Genomic DNA, 18462 nt, shown 5'->3' with positions numbered 1-18462 from the left:
TTCTGAGACAAATAAGATATTTATGTTCTATGTATTTTTGAAAGGTATATTTAGTCATCTTTTCCTATAACTATATAAAAGAAATAGAATGATTTTGTTCAGAAAAAAAATTCCATCAAATCAATATCACCTAATAAATATATAATATAAAAACAGTGTGCCAGAATCCTTCTTCATTATGTGTTCCTTATTTCAATGAATGGCATAGCCATCCACCTCTTTATTCATGGCAGGATCCTCCCTAACTCTCAACTCCCCATAAATCCTATCAACACCAATTCTAACATTTCACCTTTACCTTGTACATACTGTACCTCAATCTCCCTCCCTTATCATCCATACTTACCTACCCCACGCTCTAACCCAGAAGCCTTATGAGGGAATGGAACATGCTCATTTCACCATGTATCTCCTAATCTGAAAGGCGGTGGAAGGAGGGCCCTCATCCCACGGGTTTCTGCAGAGTGTGAGAAGTGGGCCATCCCCCATAGCATGCCTCAGATGGAGGAAGCACATGTGAGGTGCTCTTGAGGTGAGAAGGTGTGGAGCTCTGAGCTGGAAGCAGAAATGCAGGAGGGTGACTGCAGGAGCTGTAGAGGAAAAGCTCCTCCTCCCCACATCCTGATTCCTTCTGGATGGCAACTGTACAACCAAACTGGTCAAGAACTTGAGCTCCAGGATCACAAAGATTGGCTCTGATACCTAATGGCTGTGTAACCTTGGGCAAGTCATTTAGCACCTTACAAGTAAAATGAAACTAATGATAGCACTAAATGGGAGCAGGCAGTAGAGTGAAATAATGCTTGCAAAGTGCTCTAAGCAAAGCTGCCTGTAGTGGGCGCTCCACTACCATTATCTATTCCTGCTCTCTTCTCACCGTTCTGGCTCAGCTAACACCCCAAAGAGGGGCTGAAACTCAGAGTTAAGTGTGAGAATTTATCACCACCATCTCCTTCCTCTGAACTCTGACTCAGGTAAGACAGACATGCAGGGCAGGTAGAGACTTGAGGAATGAAAATGAAGAGGTAAGCAAGCAAGACCCTCAGCCCTATCTCTTTCCTTAATTCTTAGACTCTTTTAACTTTTCTTCTCCTCTTCCTCCTTCTCATTTTTTTAACTGCCCATCCCCACCATTTAAAATGTGTGAACAGTAAAAATAACATAAAATTTGGAGTATGTCAGGTCTTAATTCAAATTTTAATTTGGTCCAAGAAAAAATTATACCTATGTTGCTGAACTCTATTTTCAAGCTCAATTATAAAATAGGACATAAATGCCTAAAGATGAAGTCAGTAAATGTTCGCTGAACCCCTAGCACCGTGTGACACAATGAAGGTGCTTAGCAATGTTGTTACTGGTCTCTAGGAATAGAAATTCCAGGTCTTTTTTTGCTTCTACTCCCATGGTCCATCACTCAACCCCATTTTTCTCCCATTGGGGAATATGATGGTTAATTTTATATGCCAACTATAGTAACCAGTTCCTCAGACGGTCTAATTCTGCCACAAAAATAATTTTGATGTGATGGACATTTATCATCAGTAGACTTGAAGTAAAGCAGATTGCCCTCCATAGTGTGGGTGAAGGCCTTAAGAGCAAACAGATTTCCCTGCGGTTTCCCAAAGAAGTAATTCTGCTTCTGGACAGCAACACAGAAACTCTACCTGGGTTTCTAGCTTTTAGAGTTACGGCTACAGCATCACCTTTTACATGAATCTCCCGCCAGTCAGCTTACTCTACAAATGTGGAATTTCCCAGCCCCATAAGCCAATTCCTTAAAATAAATCTTCATATGTCTATTCCCTCTTGGTCTCACTTCTCTGGAGAACCCTAATATAATGTACTACTCTGACTTGGCCACGTCACTAGAGGGCAGAGACCCAGAACCCATGAAAAGGCCAGCTCTGGTAGAAATCACTTTTTTGTTTCTCCTTTTCAAGCAATTTGTCCTGGAATAGGGTACATCTGTCTTGCTCATTCTCCTTAGCTTCTTCCTCCCACGTGGCTGACACCATGTCCTGCCCATCAGAGCTGATTAAAAGGCCGGGCCCTCTGTCTACCTCCAGCCGCTCTCTGGAGTGCTGGAGGACTAGAGGGCACTGTGTTCCATCATCCTTATGTCTTAGTGACTATAAAATCAATCCAGAAAGCCCGAGGGGTGACGTACTCTGGGAGGCAGGAAGCCAGCTTTGATACAAAGCTAATGATTCCAAACAACTGAAGAGATGGCCACGCCCAGCTTAGGAAAGTTCTCAGGTTTGAGGTTAAAACCACAGCTAAAATCTAGAATTAAAAGTTTGTTAAAAATTATTTTTTTTTTTTAAAGCCACAGCTAATAAAGTGTTACTCAGCTATTCTTTGCTGGGACCACATGGTGAGAGATAATTGGTCCAGGGCAATAGTCCAAGAGCCCCTGGCCAAATACTATTTTAATACCATCAAAATCTCACACAGCTTTTAACATCTGCTGTGTCAACTCATCACTTCTGGTGATTAATCATCCCTTAGGTACATCTGCCTTGCCTTTTTTAAATTATTATTATCGTTCTTTCCTCATCTCTTTTCCCTGTTTTCCTCTCCTTCTCAGCCATATCCTCTTTAATTCTCATATTCTTTCCTTTCCCTCTCTTTCCTCACCTTTCCCTTTTCAGCTTCTCCCCTCTCTCCATCATTGCGCATTCAGGACCGCCTGGAGAAGGAGGCTCATCCTCCCCCAGGCCTGGTCCCCTCCGTACAACCACACAGGTGAGCCGGGTGAAGGTAAGCATCAGGAGCAGCTCTGAGCAAAAGGCCAGAGGGCGCCCACCAGGACAGCAGTCTGCTGGTAGAAGGTGGGCGCTTTGGCATACTTCTGAGTCTACTCCCACGTATTGGGAGCAGTGGCTAAGAGTATATATCGTGATGCTTGACCGCTTGTGTTTTCATCTTAGTTCCCCTGATTTCTAGATACGTTACTTGGGGCAGGTTATTTAACTACTTAGGGCCTTCGTGTCCTCGTCTATAACATGAAAACAGTAATTATGACCTATCTCATAGGGTTACTGTGAGGATTAAAGTGGTAAAAAAGCAAACAAACAAAACACCTGTTAAGTGCTTAGAGCATGGCAGATATCCAAGAAATGCTAGCTAGCTCTTCTCAGTGTTATTGGGAAAATGAGGCAGCTCACAAGAATCAAAACCTACCTCTCACCTTGGCCCTCGCTGAAATCCAAGAGAAACTGGCCCTGTGAAAGAGGGCAAGAGGGAAGTACCCTCAAGGCCGGGGATTGGGGGTACAGGTTCCAGGCAATCTCTAATGGAACTTTCAATGCTTTGATGCATAGAAAAAGTATGCTGTGGGTTAAACAGGACTTTGGCCCTGGCCTGAGACTCTACAAATCTAACAGTGGGTGTAACACAGGCACCTATATTCCAAACTCTAAATGTCCACCCTTTGGGCTTTTAGATGGGCATAACATGGGCGTCTCCAATAGGCATGTAAGTTACTCCAAAATTTAAATCTCAGATTTAGTATATCATGAACGTTTCTCACAGTTGAAGAGTGCTACATGTGAACAAGGCTCAGAGCACGGTCTTACACATGGCACTCAGCGACAGGCTGTTTGTCCCTTTAATTTTTTCTTTGATGTTTCTTGATAGTTCGTTCTGATTTTACAATTAGCCAGTTATCTTTCCTCTGTGTTTAACTTAAGTCCCGACCATATGGATAGAAAACTTGGACCATTTTCATACTGAAGCTTGACGATGGCTTCTGGGGGCCATTCTTTTGAGAGTTAATGTCTGTGGCTCCAAATGGGAAGGTTCTGTACATGTTGGCCACATGGGTTACCGATGGAGTAAGAGTCAGTGCAGATGTGAAAGGAGGCTCTGAGTCCAATTTTAAATACTCACAAATATTATCACGTGGGGAGGGGAGAAGAACATGAGTTTTATCTTTTAGGATGCCAAGCTCCTCAGAGGTGACTAAGGAAGATAAAGGAAGCCAGTGCTGCACTCTAAGGGGAAATGTCATTATTGCCCTCCTACATTTGAAAGATGAGGTAGAAAAATAGCGAGAAATTGTAAGAGGGCTGCATAGACCACATTTTCCCGAATTGCTGGAGCAACCTAAAAGGCCACAGGGTGGTCACTTCTAGGACACAGAAAAGTCAGGACACCAGATAAAGGAAGGCTCTAAGGAGAAACCTAGTAAGACTTGCTTCTCCTTCCCTCTTTGCTCACATTTCACCTTACACAACAGCATTTTATCACACTGCAAATGAATTGTTTGCATTTCCCAACAGACAGCAAGCTTCTGGAATGCAGGTAAGGGCTCCTGAATTTCATGCTCCAACACCTGGCACCATACTCAAATCACAGAAAACATTCAATGTGTATGGTTCTTGAGTAATTTAATAAAGGAAATCAAACACTTGAACTTCATACTAGAGGAAAAAGGAAAAAGGTTTGAAATGTAATTTTGATGGCATAGAAGACATAGGGATAATGTGTTATTTAAAAATAATAATAAGTCCTACTTTTACAAAGGGGGGGAGGGGAATAAGGCATCTTACCTGGTGACTGCTGGTCTCAGATACTTTTACATCCAGAGACCCTGCCAGGACAGCATACCAGTTTGTGCCAATATCACCTTGACGAAATACTGAAAAAGAAACAGTAATGTAACTATGAGGGTTTTACCATATGACCTGATAGTTTCTTACTGATATTGCAAGTGAGACTTAAACTTAGCTGAGCTTATGACTCCTTCTCTGCTTGTTCCCACAAGAACGTGACATATTTTTCTTTTTCTCATCTATCAACAAAGCTATATCATATTTATTCAATATTCTATGAAATGGAATTCTATTTAAACATAACTCATGTTTATAGAGCAGTAATAAGGAATGATAAACCAAATACCATATGACTTTTTGAATTTAAGAAGAATGATGTTCTATGCAATTTATCTTGAAGGCATTTTATTATATTATGATTCTTGGAAAATTATTATTATAGATAGGGCACATATTAACAAGGTTATTTGACTCAATAAAACCAGACCACTACCCCAATTTCTTAAGTCTATTTCTATTAAAAGCAAAGTGTTTTCTAGGACTGAATGTCTCCTTTGAAGCTAAACAATGAATGATTTAAAAAAAATTAAAATCTGCTTTAAAAGTTTTAATGAGTGTATTATCACTGTCTGTATCCTTGTTTTTGTTTTTGTTTTGTTTTTTTCTTGTTTAAATAAATTCACTGCTTTAGGCATTAGGAGTTAACTGCTCCTTGAAAATGACTCTCTCATCAGGAATTTCTAAACCTAATTTTGCTTTACTTTTGTACTCTCCGAGAGGAAACCTTTAGATTTTAGATAGAACCTTACTTCCCATATCATGTTAACACCAGTACGTGGGAAAGTCATTCTGAAACACTGGTTCAAAAATTCCATACAGTTTTAGCCAGTGTGGCTCAGTTGATTGGAGCACCATCCCTGCACCAGAAGGTTGCCGGTTTTTGATTCCCAGTCAGAGCACATACCTAGGTTTTGGGTTTGATCCTCGGTTGGGGTGTGCATGGGAGGCAGCTGATCGATGTATCTCTCTCTCTCTCTCTCTCCCTCCCTCCCTCCCTCCCTCCCTCCCTCCCTCCCTCCCTCCCTCTTTCTCTCCCTCTAAAATAAATAAGATAAAAATCAATAAAGTTCTTTTTTTTTAAATTTCATACAAACCCAACAATCCTTTTAAATATTCTACCTAAATAATCAGATGGAATGATCTGACATTTTAACATTCTTTTCATAGTTAAAGTCAGAGGTCTAGTGACTCAATGAGAAATCACATGAGGACTCCGTAGGACAGCTGGATTCTGGCAAGGCCAGTGCTCCTAGCATAACAGCAGGCCCTGGGAGCCATACTTAATGTGACAAGCTGCTCTAAACTCCCTGACTAAGGCATGCTGTGGAAAGGAAAGGACTGACAATGGCATCCCACCAAGTGCAATGATAAGCTTCAGATGGGGAATTGATGAGTTTATAGCTGGCCTCTCCAATAACTGCTATTCCTAGCCTTTGCAAGTGACTTGATTTAGAGTTAAGGCTTTAACCTATGGCTCCAAAAGACATTATTAGTTGCCAATCAAATTCACATTATATATCATATTAGATTCATTTTGAAAATGGCTTTAAGCCTGGTTGGTGGGGCTCAGTGGTTGAGCATTGACAGACCCATTAACCAAGAGCTTACAGTTCGATTTCTGGTCAAGGCATATGTCTGGGTTGCAGGCTTGATCCCCAATAAGGAGCATGCAGGAGGTAGCCAATCAATGATTCTATCTAATCATTGATGTTTCTCTCTCCCCTTCTTCCTTCCTTTTTCTGAAATCAATTTTTAAAAACATATTGAAAATGGCTTTAAGAAACAGAAAATAGTTTCATTCCCAAGAGAATGAAATTTCTGATATCAATAGTAATAATATGTTTGAATGATTGTTTTAATAGAAGTGTGACTGTGGGGTGTGTGTGTGTGTGTGTGTGTGTGTGCACATGCACATGGGAAAACATCTTGAAGGATACACACAGTGTTAACAGTAATCTCTGGGTTTGGGAATTGCAGGTGATTTTTATTTTGTTAGTCTTATACATTTTCTAGAATGATGTGACAGACCCTGTTGGTTTCCCATCCAGAACCATGCCCTCCCTTTCTTTTATCTAACTGAACATCATATATATAAGAGTTATATATGTTTCCATCCTCCTTCAAGGGCCAAGTGCTCAGAACAAGAGTTTCTTTCCTAGCTCCAATGGGTAATAAGGAGATAGGTCTAATTCAATCATGGCAGTTCCATTATCTTTGAGGTGATTTGGTTTAGATATGGGCTTGTGATACAATTCTAGCCAATACAGGAAGTCTTCTGTGGGACTTGTGAAAAAGAGTCACAAGAAATAGTCCTTTAGCAGGATGATTTGCATCATCATGTAATGCTTCCAACAGCAGCAGCTGTCTTAGATCCACTAGGACAAGTCTAAGGACAGAGGCCAACACCTGGGATATATAGCAAAACACAACAAACAGAAAGATGGGAAAGACCTGGGACTTTAATAATGTCATTGAGCCAACCCTGAAGCCATCCTAGCTCAAGAATTTTGGCATGTGAGTAATTGATTTTTCCTATTACACAAGTAATTGATTATTCAAGCCAGTAGGATGGGAGTGCTTTGTTATAGCAACATAAAGAATCCAACAAATAGAAAAGCATTAATGTTTTAACAAGAAAATACTTTTATACAAATGCAGCTAACCATCGTTTTATTCTCCCTGCCCCTTATTCACATGTAGAATACAGTATCACTGAAGTTATTTCAAAACATTACTATTAGTTAAGTGACCTTTTATCTTTATGTGAGATCCTACAGACTATCGCATTTTGGGGTTAGAGAAATAATTATTTGAATTTCTAAGGATACAGATAAAATATTTTTCCAGCTCCATCTGGATGTGGGCTGACCTGGAAGAGCCATTTACATGCTGTGAACAAAGGAGTTAAGGAAATGCCTACATGAAACTGAATAAACAAAGTAGATGGAAATGTCAATCTAATACCTTTGGTTGAAGCTCAAATATTTGGCACATAAATACCCCATGTGCTATCTATCCCTACCGAAAAACCACAAATAAGCACAAACTGGACATAAAAGTATACTATTGGAGTTGAGTTTCTTACATGTTATTCCTTTTTCCAAATTCTCGTAATAACCACATAAACAAATCTGATGAAGGAGATTTGGGTGAAATTTCTCAAAAGCTTTAACTTCTTTCAGCCGTGTGAAGATTATATCCACATCTTCACTGGATCGCTCCAACGGTCTATAAAGGGGAGACAGTGCACAAAAACCTGTGTTAGCAAGGATTTACTTGAGTCAATGTGCATTATTTTTGTTATATTAAAGTTTACCCAACTACCCTAATTACAATTTTTTCACTGCAAATGTTTAACCTATCCCCATCACAGGTATTTCCAAGTTTTCCTCAACTATTCACCTTAAATCATGTTTATTGCAGATGGTGTGGCATTGCAATTTATGATAAAATATATATATATTTGCCCCGCTGGTGTATCACATTGGTTGAGCATCAACCTATGAATCAGGAGGCTGTGGTTGGGAGGGGGGTGTGCATGCAGGAGGCAGCCAATCAATGATTCTCTTTCATCATTGATGTTTCTATCACTCTCTCTCCATTCCTCTCTGAAATCACCAAAGGAAATGATTCTATCAACCAAGCCTATATAATATAGCCTCCATAAAAATCCTTGAAGTACGGAGTGTGGAGAACTTCCAGCTCGCTGGACATGTGGAAATTTGGGGACAGTGGTGCACACAAAGAGAACAAGGAAGCTCCATGCCCTTCCTCAGACCTTGCTCTATGCACCTCTTCCATCTGGATTTTCCTGAATTATATTCTTTTATTAAAAAACTGGTAAATTTTTAAAATAAAATAAAATAAGTAAACTGTTTTTCCTAAACTCTGTGAGCCACTATAGCGAATTAATCAAACCCGAGAAGGACGTGGTGGAAACCTGTTTGATTTATGGCCCATTGGTCGGAAGCGCACGTGACAGCCTGGTCTTATGATTGGCATCTACAGAGTGAGAGCTGGGGGTACTTTTGTGGGACTGAGCCCTTTATCTGTGGGATCTAAGGCTACCTTCAGTTTGACAGAGTCAGAATTGACTTGAGTGAGTTAAATTGCAGGACACCTAGCTGGTGTTACAGAATTCCTCATCTGGTGTCTAAACATTGAAGCCATAGACACAATGAAAAGCAATGTTATCTGTCATTGCTTTTGTTAGGTATTTCAGGGAGTAGGGAAAATTCTACTCAGCTATTAATATCTTACCTATTCAACCTCTATAATCTAACCCTGAGGATAATCCTTCTATTGCCCTTCTTCTCTTGTGAGTCCATAATTTCTGAATGCCACATAGATTCTTATCTCCATAGAGGTTATGCCCGACACTTTCTTTGCAGATCCCACAGTGCCCAGTAGAGGGCCAAGCATGTCCATTGATGTGATTTTTTACCGTGACCTCAAACTGAACTCATCTTCTCTCTCACATCTGCTACTGCCCCTGCACTCCTTATTTCCATGCATGAAGCAGACTCAACCTTCCTCATCACGTCCAGGTAATTCTACCTGCTCCGTGTCTCTCAAATCTGCCCCCTCCTCCTACCCCTGCCGTCACTCCCTCAGTTGCATGTGAATGAAGGGCATGTGAAGCCTGTATTGGGAAATGGAGCTGACCAGTATGGCAGTCCTTTCCCAGGAGGCTAGAGAGCTGGGTTCCACTTAATAGTCAGCAGAAGTATTTTTAGCAGTAGTGACATGATTGGGTGTGCATTTTGGAAAGATCACCTTGACTGCAAGTAGAGGCAGATGGGAGAAGGAAAGGCCAGCCACCAAGAGGCCAGTTAGGAAGCTCTCGCAGTATATCAGAATGATGAGGTAGGTTTCTCTAATTATAACTCACTCCTTTCCACTCCCCTTCCACAGCTGGTCCCCTAAGTAAACGCAAGTAAAAGCTCTAATGTCAGAGAAGTTATTTTCCTTAGCCTGACATTTGATACCTTTTTAAAGTCACTTTTTAAAAACTTCACTTTTAAACATGTTCAGACAATTTAAAAAGAAAAAAAGAATCATTTACAAAAGAAGATACTGGTAGGCAGGACTCAAAGGTGACCAGCAGTGCCCACCCCCTTGTATATTCCCCTTGAACATGGACAGAAGCTGTGATTTGCTTTTAGTCAGAAGAACATGGAAAATGTAGAGCTATATCACTCCTGTGATTATGTTAGGTATATGACAAAGGTAAAGAGACTTCACAGGTGTAATTCCCCTTGTACAGCACGGGAAATATAGTAAACTAGAGGCCCAGCACACGGAATTCATGCGTGGGTATAGTCCCTTAGGCCTGGCCTGTGATCAGGACCCTCTTCCCAGCTGCCCGCAGCCAGCCCAGTTCCCTGTTCACCATCCGGTGATCAGTGCCTAATGGCCCAGGGAAGGGACCTAGAGGTCAGCTGTTCCTGCCCACTGGCTGGCCCCGCCACTGCAGTGGTTGGCCATTAGGTGACCTGAGCCTGCCAGCCAGGTAAAGAGACCAAAAGGTAGTCAATGTGTCTCATAGTGACAAGTCCAGTGTTCTGCTGTTAGGGTCAATTTGCATATTACCTTTTTATTATATAGGATAATACTGTAATAACTATGTCTGGTGACAGATGGGTACTGGAAATATTAAGGGGAACATGTTGTAAAGTATATAATTATCTAACTACTATGCTGCACACTTGAAATTAATACAGAAATAATTCTGAATATAAACTGTAACTGAAAAAATATAAAAATTGTTTTAATTGTATAAGATCCCAAATCAGTTGACCTTGGTGAATCAAAGGGAAACTTTTTCCTTGGTAAGCCTGACCTAATCCAGTGAGTCCTTTAAAAGGGAATGGAAGAAGTGGGAGGTTCCTTTGCTGGTCTTGAAGAAGGAAGCTGCCATGTCGTAAGGAGGCCACAGAGCAAGAATGTGTGAGGCCCCTGGCTGGCAGCCAGCAAGAAAACAGGGACCTCAGTGCAGGGACCTGATGCGGCGGGGGCCAGAAATAGCAGGGATCTCCCTTTTCCGCGTACCACACGGAAAGAGAGATGAATGAACCAGTTCTAAGTAGAGGCGGCCAGGGATTGAGAAATATTAGAAATAAAGAGAGAAGACACAGAGATAGATTTTAAGCTGGGAGTTGGGTGGGCTGCCATCCTGTCTGCTGGAGAGGCAGGAAGAAGACGACAACTCCTCCCAGTGCATTTATTTTATAGCCCCAATACCAGGAAGTTATCACTTCTTAAGTAGGCCCTAGCATGCCTGGTCCCGCCCCTGCCAACACCTGGGCTGATATGAAGGCCAAGCTGACAACACGTCCGCCATCTTGGGAAAACATGTTCCCAGGGTGTGGCTCTGCCTATGCCTTGAGTTCAACTGACAATAATTAAAGAAAATTGCCCATGTGCCTTCCCAGGCGACCCTCCACATCTCAGGTCTAAAACTTCAAGGAACTGGATTCTACCACCAATCATGTGAGCTTGGAAAAGGTCTCCAAGCCCCAGAAGGAACACCAAGTCAATGCCTTAATTTCAGTCTTTTAGACTCTGAGCAGAAGACTCAGACTGGCCATGCTCAGGCACCTGCCCATGGGAAGGCAAGATGACAAGTGTATGCTGCTCTGGGCCACTCAGGTTGTGGTCATTTGTTACACAGCAATAGGAAACTAATACAGACATGAAGTTATTTTCTCATACTGACTCACTCGCTTGTGTGTTCACTGCCCTCCTGGAACTTTTCCTCACACCATTCTCTCCCATCTCTGAAATCCAACTGATAGCATTTTTTGGCATCAATTTCATTATGTGATAGCATTTTTTTGGCATCAATTTTATTATTATTTCACATTTCATGCATGCCAATATAAGGTGTCCCAAAGGATGTATACACACACTTTGAATAATTATAAAGGCAGTGTTTAAAATACACTTCATTTTCTCAAATTTGAGGTATCAGCTGTTAAAGTGTACATACATTTTGGGGGGCACCCTGTATTGTTTTCTGGGAGATACTCTTATTCATCTATTCTATTCATTCATTCAGTAAATACTATTGGGTTTTATTTTTTAGCCACCACTGTTTTCCTGCTTTTAGTTTTTTTCCTCAGGGCTCTTCAGCTCTTTCACTCAGCTGACTGAGGAGGGGGTGGCCCTTCCCATAGCAAAGTGCTTGCAAATATTGATCACCATATACCTAAACAGCAGGTCTTCTAAGGGGAGATATTTCTGTTGATTTTATGGTTATTGTATATTTTCCCCATGCTTACGTGTTATTTTGTGTTCTGTTATTATTGAGTGCTAACTCCTGTAGAAGCTCTGAGGGTCCTCATGGGACAATAGATGCCAACACCCAACAGTCAGACCTGTGGGGGTGCAGGGAGTAGGCAAAAAGGAAAGGGAAAGTGGGAGTTGGACTGTTCTCTGCCCAGATGCCTCTCCATGATCATAAACTAGGCCAAGAAGTGGACAACAAGAACAGACTTAACAGCACTGCCTTCCTGAGGAATGTATATAATGCTCAATTTCCTCAACTACTTCCCTTGTCATTTTTAAACTTTAATTTCAATTGTAGCTGACAGATAACATCAATTTAGTTAAGAATGTATTTTATAAATTTCAGTATGTCTTTTTAAGATCAGTAAATTAATTTCAGACTACTGGGTGTCATGTTAACTAAATATATTTACATTAAAATGACTTCACAGTTTGTTCACTTTCTATTTTTTTTTTTTTAATTTGAGAAAGAGATAGGAGAGAAAGATTTGATTTGTTGTTCCACTTATTTATGTATTTATTGGTTGATTCTTGTATGTGCCCTGACCAGGGATAGAACCCGCAAGTTTGTTCATTTTGTTTTAGCAGTAACTTAGTATAATAAGGAGCGGGTCCCTTCCCCTAATGAACAGTTGAATCTGGGATAATACATGTGAACTCTATAAATTATAAAAGGCTAGAGAAATTATTACTAGTACCATCATCTTCATCATCATCATCATCATCATCATCATTAGCCACAATGAAATTTTAAAATAAGTATCTAATAAAAGCAATGACTGAAGTTCTTCTAAACATACTAGAATTCTCATGTGCCTTTTAAAGGCTTTATAGATAGGTGTGGATGGATGTTTTTCTCTATTATAACAACAGTAAGATCTCAAACTCTATGTATTTGACAATCTTGACCTTTTTGTAACACTATTAAGTTTTCAAAGAGCTTTGAAATTTTTGATCAACCTGTTAAATGAAGAATGTTTTATGAACCTAATTTTACATGCAGAAACATTTGATACAGAGGTTACATAAATATTAGTATACTAAAGTCATGTGTACTTATAACACCAATGATGTCATGGATCTATCAAAAGTCTTTGTAACTCAAGATGTTTACCATTTACCATGTTATATTATGATTATTATAACCATTTTGAATACTGAAATGTTTACTCTTTACTAATTACAAGTTTTCGTAACAATGTCAGCAACATTCAAAAAAAAAAGGTATTGAAAATATATTTATTCAATCTGTAAATATTTACTGAGTATCTATATGAGAGGAGAATAAAACCCTCCAGTGATTAAAAAAAAACAAAAACAAACAAACAACAAAAAAAAACAACAACAACAAGGCATGGTCCCTGCACCCAGGAAGTTAAAATTGAATCAGAAAGAATTGTATATGTACAACAATTATCAAGCTGAAATGTGGTAAGAAGCACAGTTAAGACAGGATAAAGGAAATGGGAATTCAGAGGAAGAACAGACATCACCTATGAAGTCTACAAAGACTTCACAAAGGTTTCATGGAGAGTTCTAGGGGAATGTAATGCTGACCTGAAATTCTAAAGGTCACACAATACATAGCATCTCTGACAGCCAGAGTACACAGACTGCCCTGACCACACTGGACATTCAACTAAGACTCCAAAATGCCATGTTAGCCCAAGATCTAGACCTACCTAAAAAAAAAGCTTTACAAATAAGCTTCAGTAAAAAGGTATTGAAAATATATTCATTCAATCTGTAAATATTTACTGAGTATCTATATGAGAGGAGAATAAAACCCTCCAGTGATTAAAAAAAACAAAAACAAACAAACAAACAAAAAAACAACAACAACAAGGCATGGTCCCTGCACCCAGGAAGTTAAAATTGAATCAGAAAGAATTGTATATGTACAACAATTATCAAGCTGAAATGTGGTAAGAAGCACAGTTAAGACAGGATAAAGGAAATGGGAATTCAGAGGAAGAACAGACATCACCTATGAAGTCTACAAAGACTTCACAAAGGTTTCATGGAGAGTTCTAGGGGAATGTAAGCTGACCTGAAATTCTAAAGGTCACACAATACATAGCATCTCTGACAGCCAGAGTACACAGACTGCCCTGACCACACTGGACATTCAACTAAGACTCCAAAATGCCATGTTAGCCCAAGATCTAGACCTACCTAAAAAAAAGCTTTACAAATAAGCTTCAGTAAAAAGCAAGCTGACTAGCCAGTAAGTTAACTGCCTATGAAATAGTAGCTGACATTCTTTAAAGAAAGAAACAAAATCCAGATTCTCAATATCACAGCATCACAATGTCTAGTATACAATCAGAAATTGCTAGATAAGCAATGAAACAGGGAAATGTGGCTCATGAACAGAAAAAAGTAAATAGAAACAGACTCAGTGATGACAGATTTTAAAAATATCAAACAAGAACTTTAAAAACAGTTATTATAAATGAGTTTAAAGATTTTAAAAGATTAGCATAATAAGAATGGATACTTTAAAAAGGAAGCAAATGGAAATTCTAAAGCTGAAAAAGACAAAATATGGAAAGAAAAAAATTCATTGAATGGGCTTAAGATAGACTGTGCACTGCAGAAAAAAAATCAATGAACCTTAGTACAGGCAGTAAAAAATTATCTAAACTATAGCATGAACAGAAGAAATACAATAATATTAATAATGATAATTTAATAATAAAAATAACAATAAACAGAAATTCAGTGACATGTGAGACAATATCAAAAGGACTTAAACTACATAAAATTAAAGTCCCATATGGAGGAGAGAAACAAAATGAGGAAGAAACAAATATTTGAAGAAAAAAAAATGGCTGAAGTTTTTCCAACTAAAAGGCAGCTAATATCCCAAAGATTGTTGTTTAATTGTTGATGCAATTAAAATGTTATGAAATAAAACTTATGCTTTGAGTATGGTTGATTAAAAATGGCCACAAGTGTTTTGTCATTATCACCATCAAGAAATGGGACTTATTCCCTCTTCATGAATCTAGGCCAGCCTTGTGATCAACAGAATATGATAGAAGCGACAGTGTGTGACTTACATTTAGCACTGTCACTAACAAGCAAGCTGCTTAATCTCCAGGGGTTCTTCCTTAAAACAACTACTGATCAATATGGGGACTGGCTTCCTCATATCAGAAAGGAAGCCATGGAGCTAAATTATCCTCGAGATTCTGTCCATTGTTAGAAAAGTCCATCTTTAGATTCTGTCCATCCTTAGAAAAGTCCAAACGAGGAGTTATATGTTGAGCCAAGAAATAAATAAAAGTAAATCAGGGTTTTATGTCAAACAGTTAGTTGAGAACCTGAATATCTTAACCAAAATGGGACAGGATTTTCCAGATCTATTGCTAAGTCAAAATGCACTCAGGAATTTGGTTGGAATGATGTTTTCTGTACAGTATAACTGGCTATGGCCTATAAATTAAAGATTATATAGTATAGAGCCTTATCAGCTAAAAATTATTGATAAAATAAAAATTAGGTAGGGCACAGTAGGATGCATTTTTTAAGATATTGTCAAATTCTCTTTCCTTCACAGTGCCCTGGCTTTAATAGTGAGTAGATTGTTAAATAAAACTAGAGTTGGCTAATTGAAAATATGATTTTTGGTAAATTTTTGGTACACTAAAATCTTTTGTCAGACCCACCCACTAAGACCTCTCATTTCCATAATTCCAACACTACAAATGCCAATGAAAACAGATGCCCTAAATTTCATTCTTATGCCCCTTCAGGGTGTAAAATGGCAAGAGTAGTCCTCACCAACACAGATTTCCAGCACGCCTCACTGCAGAGAATGAAAGGCCCCAGGCAGCAACATGATTTGTGCCAAGGACATATGGCATGGATTGTGATTAGTTAGGGATGAAGATTCAATTTGACAGTCTTTCTTTTTACTGTTAGTCATTTTGGTTTTCAAAAGTATCAGAATTAATAGTCCAGGCTCGGTAGGCTAGAGTATAGAATGCTATAAAAAGAAAGCTGGCCTTGCATATAATTTCAGGCAAGGTTTGAATTATTACATCCAGCAATTATGCCTACCCCAGCAATAAGATACCTAGAGACAGTTCCCTAAGGGGCAGTGGCTGGCCAGAGTCAATATCGGGAAGGGAACCTTGTTACTGTCACGTATGGTCCACTTGGTAAACAGATACTGTGACTTTCCATCTGTGCCGGAGACCACTCCAGTTTGAGAGCGTGTAACCGACTTCCTACATGCCAGAAGCTGGTCCACCTCTTAGTCCTGCTGTGAGGAACAGGAAGCCGCTCCTCAGGGCCAGCAAGATTCAGATCTTCACACCCATCCCAGTCTCAAGTCTCCTAGCAAACAAAACAGGAAATACCTTTGCCCCACCATTTTCTCACGTGAGCAGAAATATAGAGCATCACAATTCTGAATTTCAGTCTCCAGCCTCTGTCATTCAACAAATCTGTTGGATGTCTACCACATGCAAAGTACAATTAAAAGGTTGTTTGAGAGTCACAGGAAGGACTTTGATTCTGACCAATAATGGAATCTATGACCTCTGTCTAGATAATGGTAATGCCAGGGTGAAAGCAGTCATATAGAGCCATAGAAATGTACACAGAGGTCCATATAAAGACTCCAGGGAGTTCAGAGCTAGAGGAAGCAAGAATGAGTAGAAAAATCTTTACAGAGGACATTTTTCTTCAAATTTTCTACTTTCCACAGCATGTTAGTTGAAATTTGAACTGGGCCATGAAGAGTGGGCAGAAATTGTATAAGCACAAACAAAGGGTAGAAGATTACCAGGCAAGAAGATGACAGAAGTAGGAAATTATAGGCAGGAGAAGCCAGTAGTTCCAAAGGTCTGAAACGCTAATGGTTTCTCCAAGGGGAAAACTGAGCAATGAGACTGAGATAGGACTGGAATGAAAGCCAGGGAGTGGACAGACTACATTCTGCCAATCACACGGGTCAGCAGAGAGCTGAAGGAGACTGAAAGAATTAGAGCCATTATTTTAGAAAACTCATCTTCTAGCAAGGAATGAACTAAATAAAAGAGAAAGGGGCAAAGGGTATGGAGATTAATTAGAACAGAGCATTAGGGCTCCATATATCATACTTTTCACAATATCATGTAGCCTTCATTTCCATAACACTTACACAATCACATCCATATGCTCATCCGTAGGCGTGACAATAACCATTACTCTCTTCTTCTCCACCCAGTGCCCACTTAAAAGTAAGGAGACACTAAGTCCAGGACAGCCACTGCTTATTTGACAGTCCCACTGAAATCAGTAACAGTGCCACCCTTGACTCACAGTATTCTGACTTAGACCATAAATTACACACGTACCTTATTTGGATAGCCAATTTGTACAATTCACAGCCCACTCCCTCACTCACTGCATGGTGATTATGCGGTCAGTTTGTCTCCCTCCCCATGTCACCAGGCAATCCCCATTCTTCTGGGTTTAGAGTTCTGCTGCCTTCGTCCCCAGCTCCAGAATAGCGAGGCCGAGCAGGATGCAGCTCCCATGGAAAAAGTGTTGGTGCTGGAGAGGGGGGGTTGGGATGGCAGCGGAGGCACAGGAAGAGGACACAGGGACTCTCAAGGCTGGAGCAGGGAGAGAGGGAGGACAAGGGCTCTCCAGCTCTTAATAAGTAAGATTCCTGACCTTTGTCTTTTCTCATCTGCACGCCTCAGTGGGTATGTGAAGATGATGAAAGGGTACATGGAATCAGAACAACTGAAAAATGTGGCTTGATGGCACTAAAGTAATACTAATTATAGTGGTTTATTTGAACATCCTAGGAAGCATTTGTCCCTAATTACAATGCTGTCCAATAACAAATATGTAAATTACGAAAGGTGCCAGATCCGTTTTATTATAGCTTTAATTATAATAGTAAACGCCCTATGTGTGTTCATAATTATGGTATCTTACTCATGTGGCATGATCACTTGTTTACATTACTGATTTCTTCTAATATTAACAAATCATCTGATACAATAAAAGATGTGGATTTTTCAGGCACCTGTAAATATTTATGGGAAAGAAAAAGCCAAGCCAACAGGAATGATTTATTTTTTTAATCTTTATTGTTCAGATTATTACAGATGTTACTTTCTTTTTCCCCCATAGCTCCCCTCCACCAGGTTCCCACCCCACCCCATGCCCTCACACCCCAGCCCCCAATTGTCCTGATCCATAGGTGTAAGCTCTTTGTCCAATCTCTTCCTGCACCCCCCACACTCCCTTCCTCCCGAGACTTGTGAGTCCACTCCCTTTCCATGCCCATAATTCTGTTACATTCACCAGTTCGTTTTGTTCATCAGATTTTTTTTTATTCATTTGATTTTTAGATTCACTTGTTGATAGATATATATTTGTTGTCACTTTGTTGTTCATAATTTTTTTATCTTTACCTTTTTCTTCTTCCTCATCTTCTTAAAGTATATCCTTCATCATTTCATATAATACTGGTTTGGTGGTGATGAACTCCCTTAGCTTATTCTTGTCTGTGAAGCTCTTTATAAGACTTTCAATTCTAAATGAT

General features: G+C 39.7%; 1 protein-coding gene across 2 annotated transcripts in view; it reads right to left on the bottom strand.

Moving 5' to 3' along the window:
• The window catches only part of RAPGEF4 (Rap guanine nucleotide exchange factor 4), a 244770-nt gene that overhangs the window by 199146 nt on the left and 27162 nt on the right, over positions 1-18462 (bottom strand). For both annotated transcript variants that reach the window (XM_084892292.1, XM_084892293.1), the window contains exons 2-3: positions 7702-7844; positions 4554-4642 (exon numbers count right to left, since the gene is read on the bottom strand). In XM_084892292.1, coding sequence (XP_084748418.1) covers positions 4554-4642; positions 7702-7844 — 232 coding nt within the window. The remainder of the gene's footprint in view (positions 1-4553; positions 4643-7701; positions 7845-18462) is intronic.

This window comes from Pipistrellus hanaki (assembly GCF_964339955.1).
Source record: "Pipistrellus hanaki genome assembly, chromosome: 8".
NCBI lineage: Eukaryota > Metazoa > Chordata > Mammalia > Chiroptera > Vespertilionidae > Pipistrellus > Pipistrellus hanaki.
The sequence above is the reverse complement of the archived record's forward strand: the minus strand, read 5'-3'. Positions and strand labels throughout refer to the sequence as shown.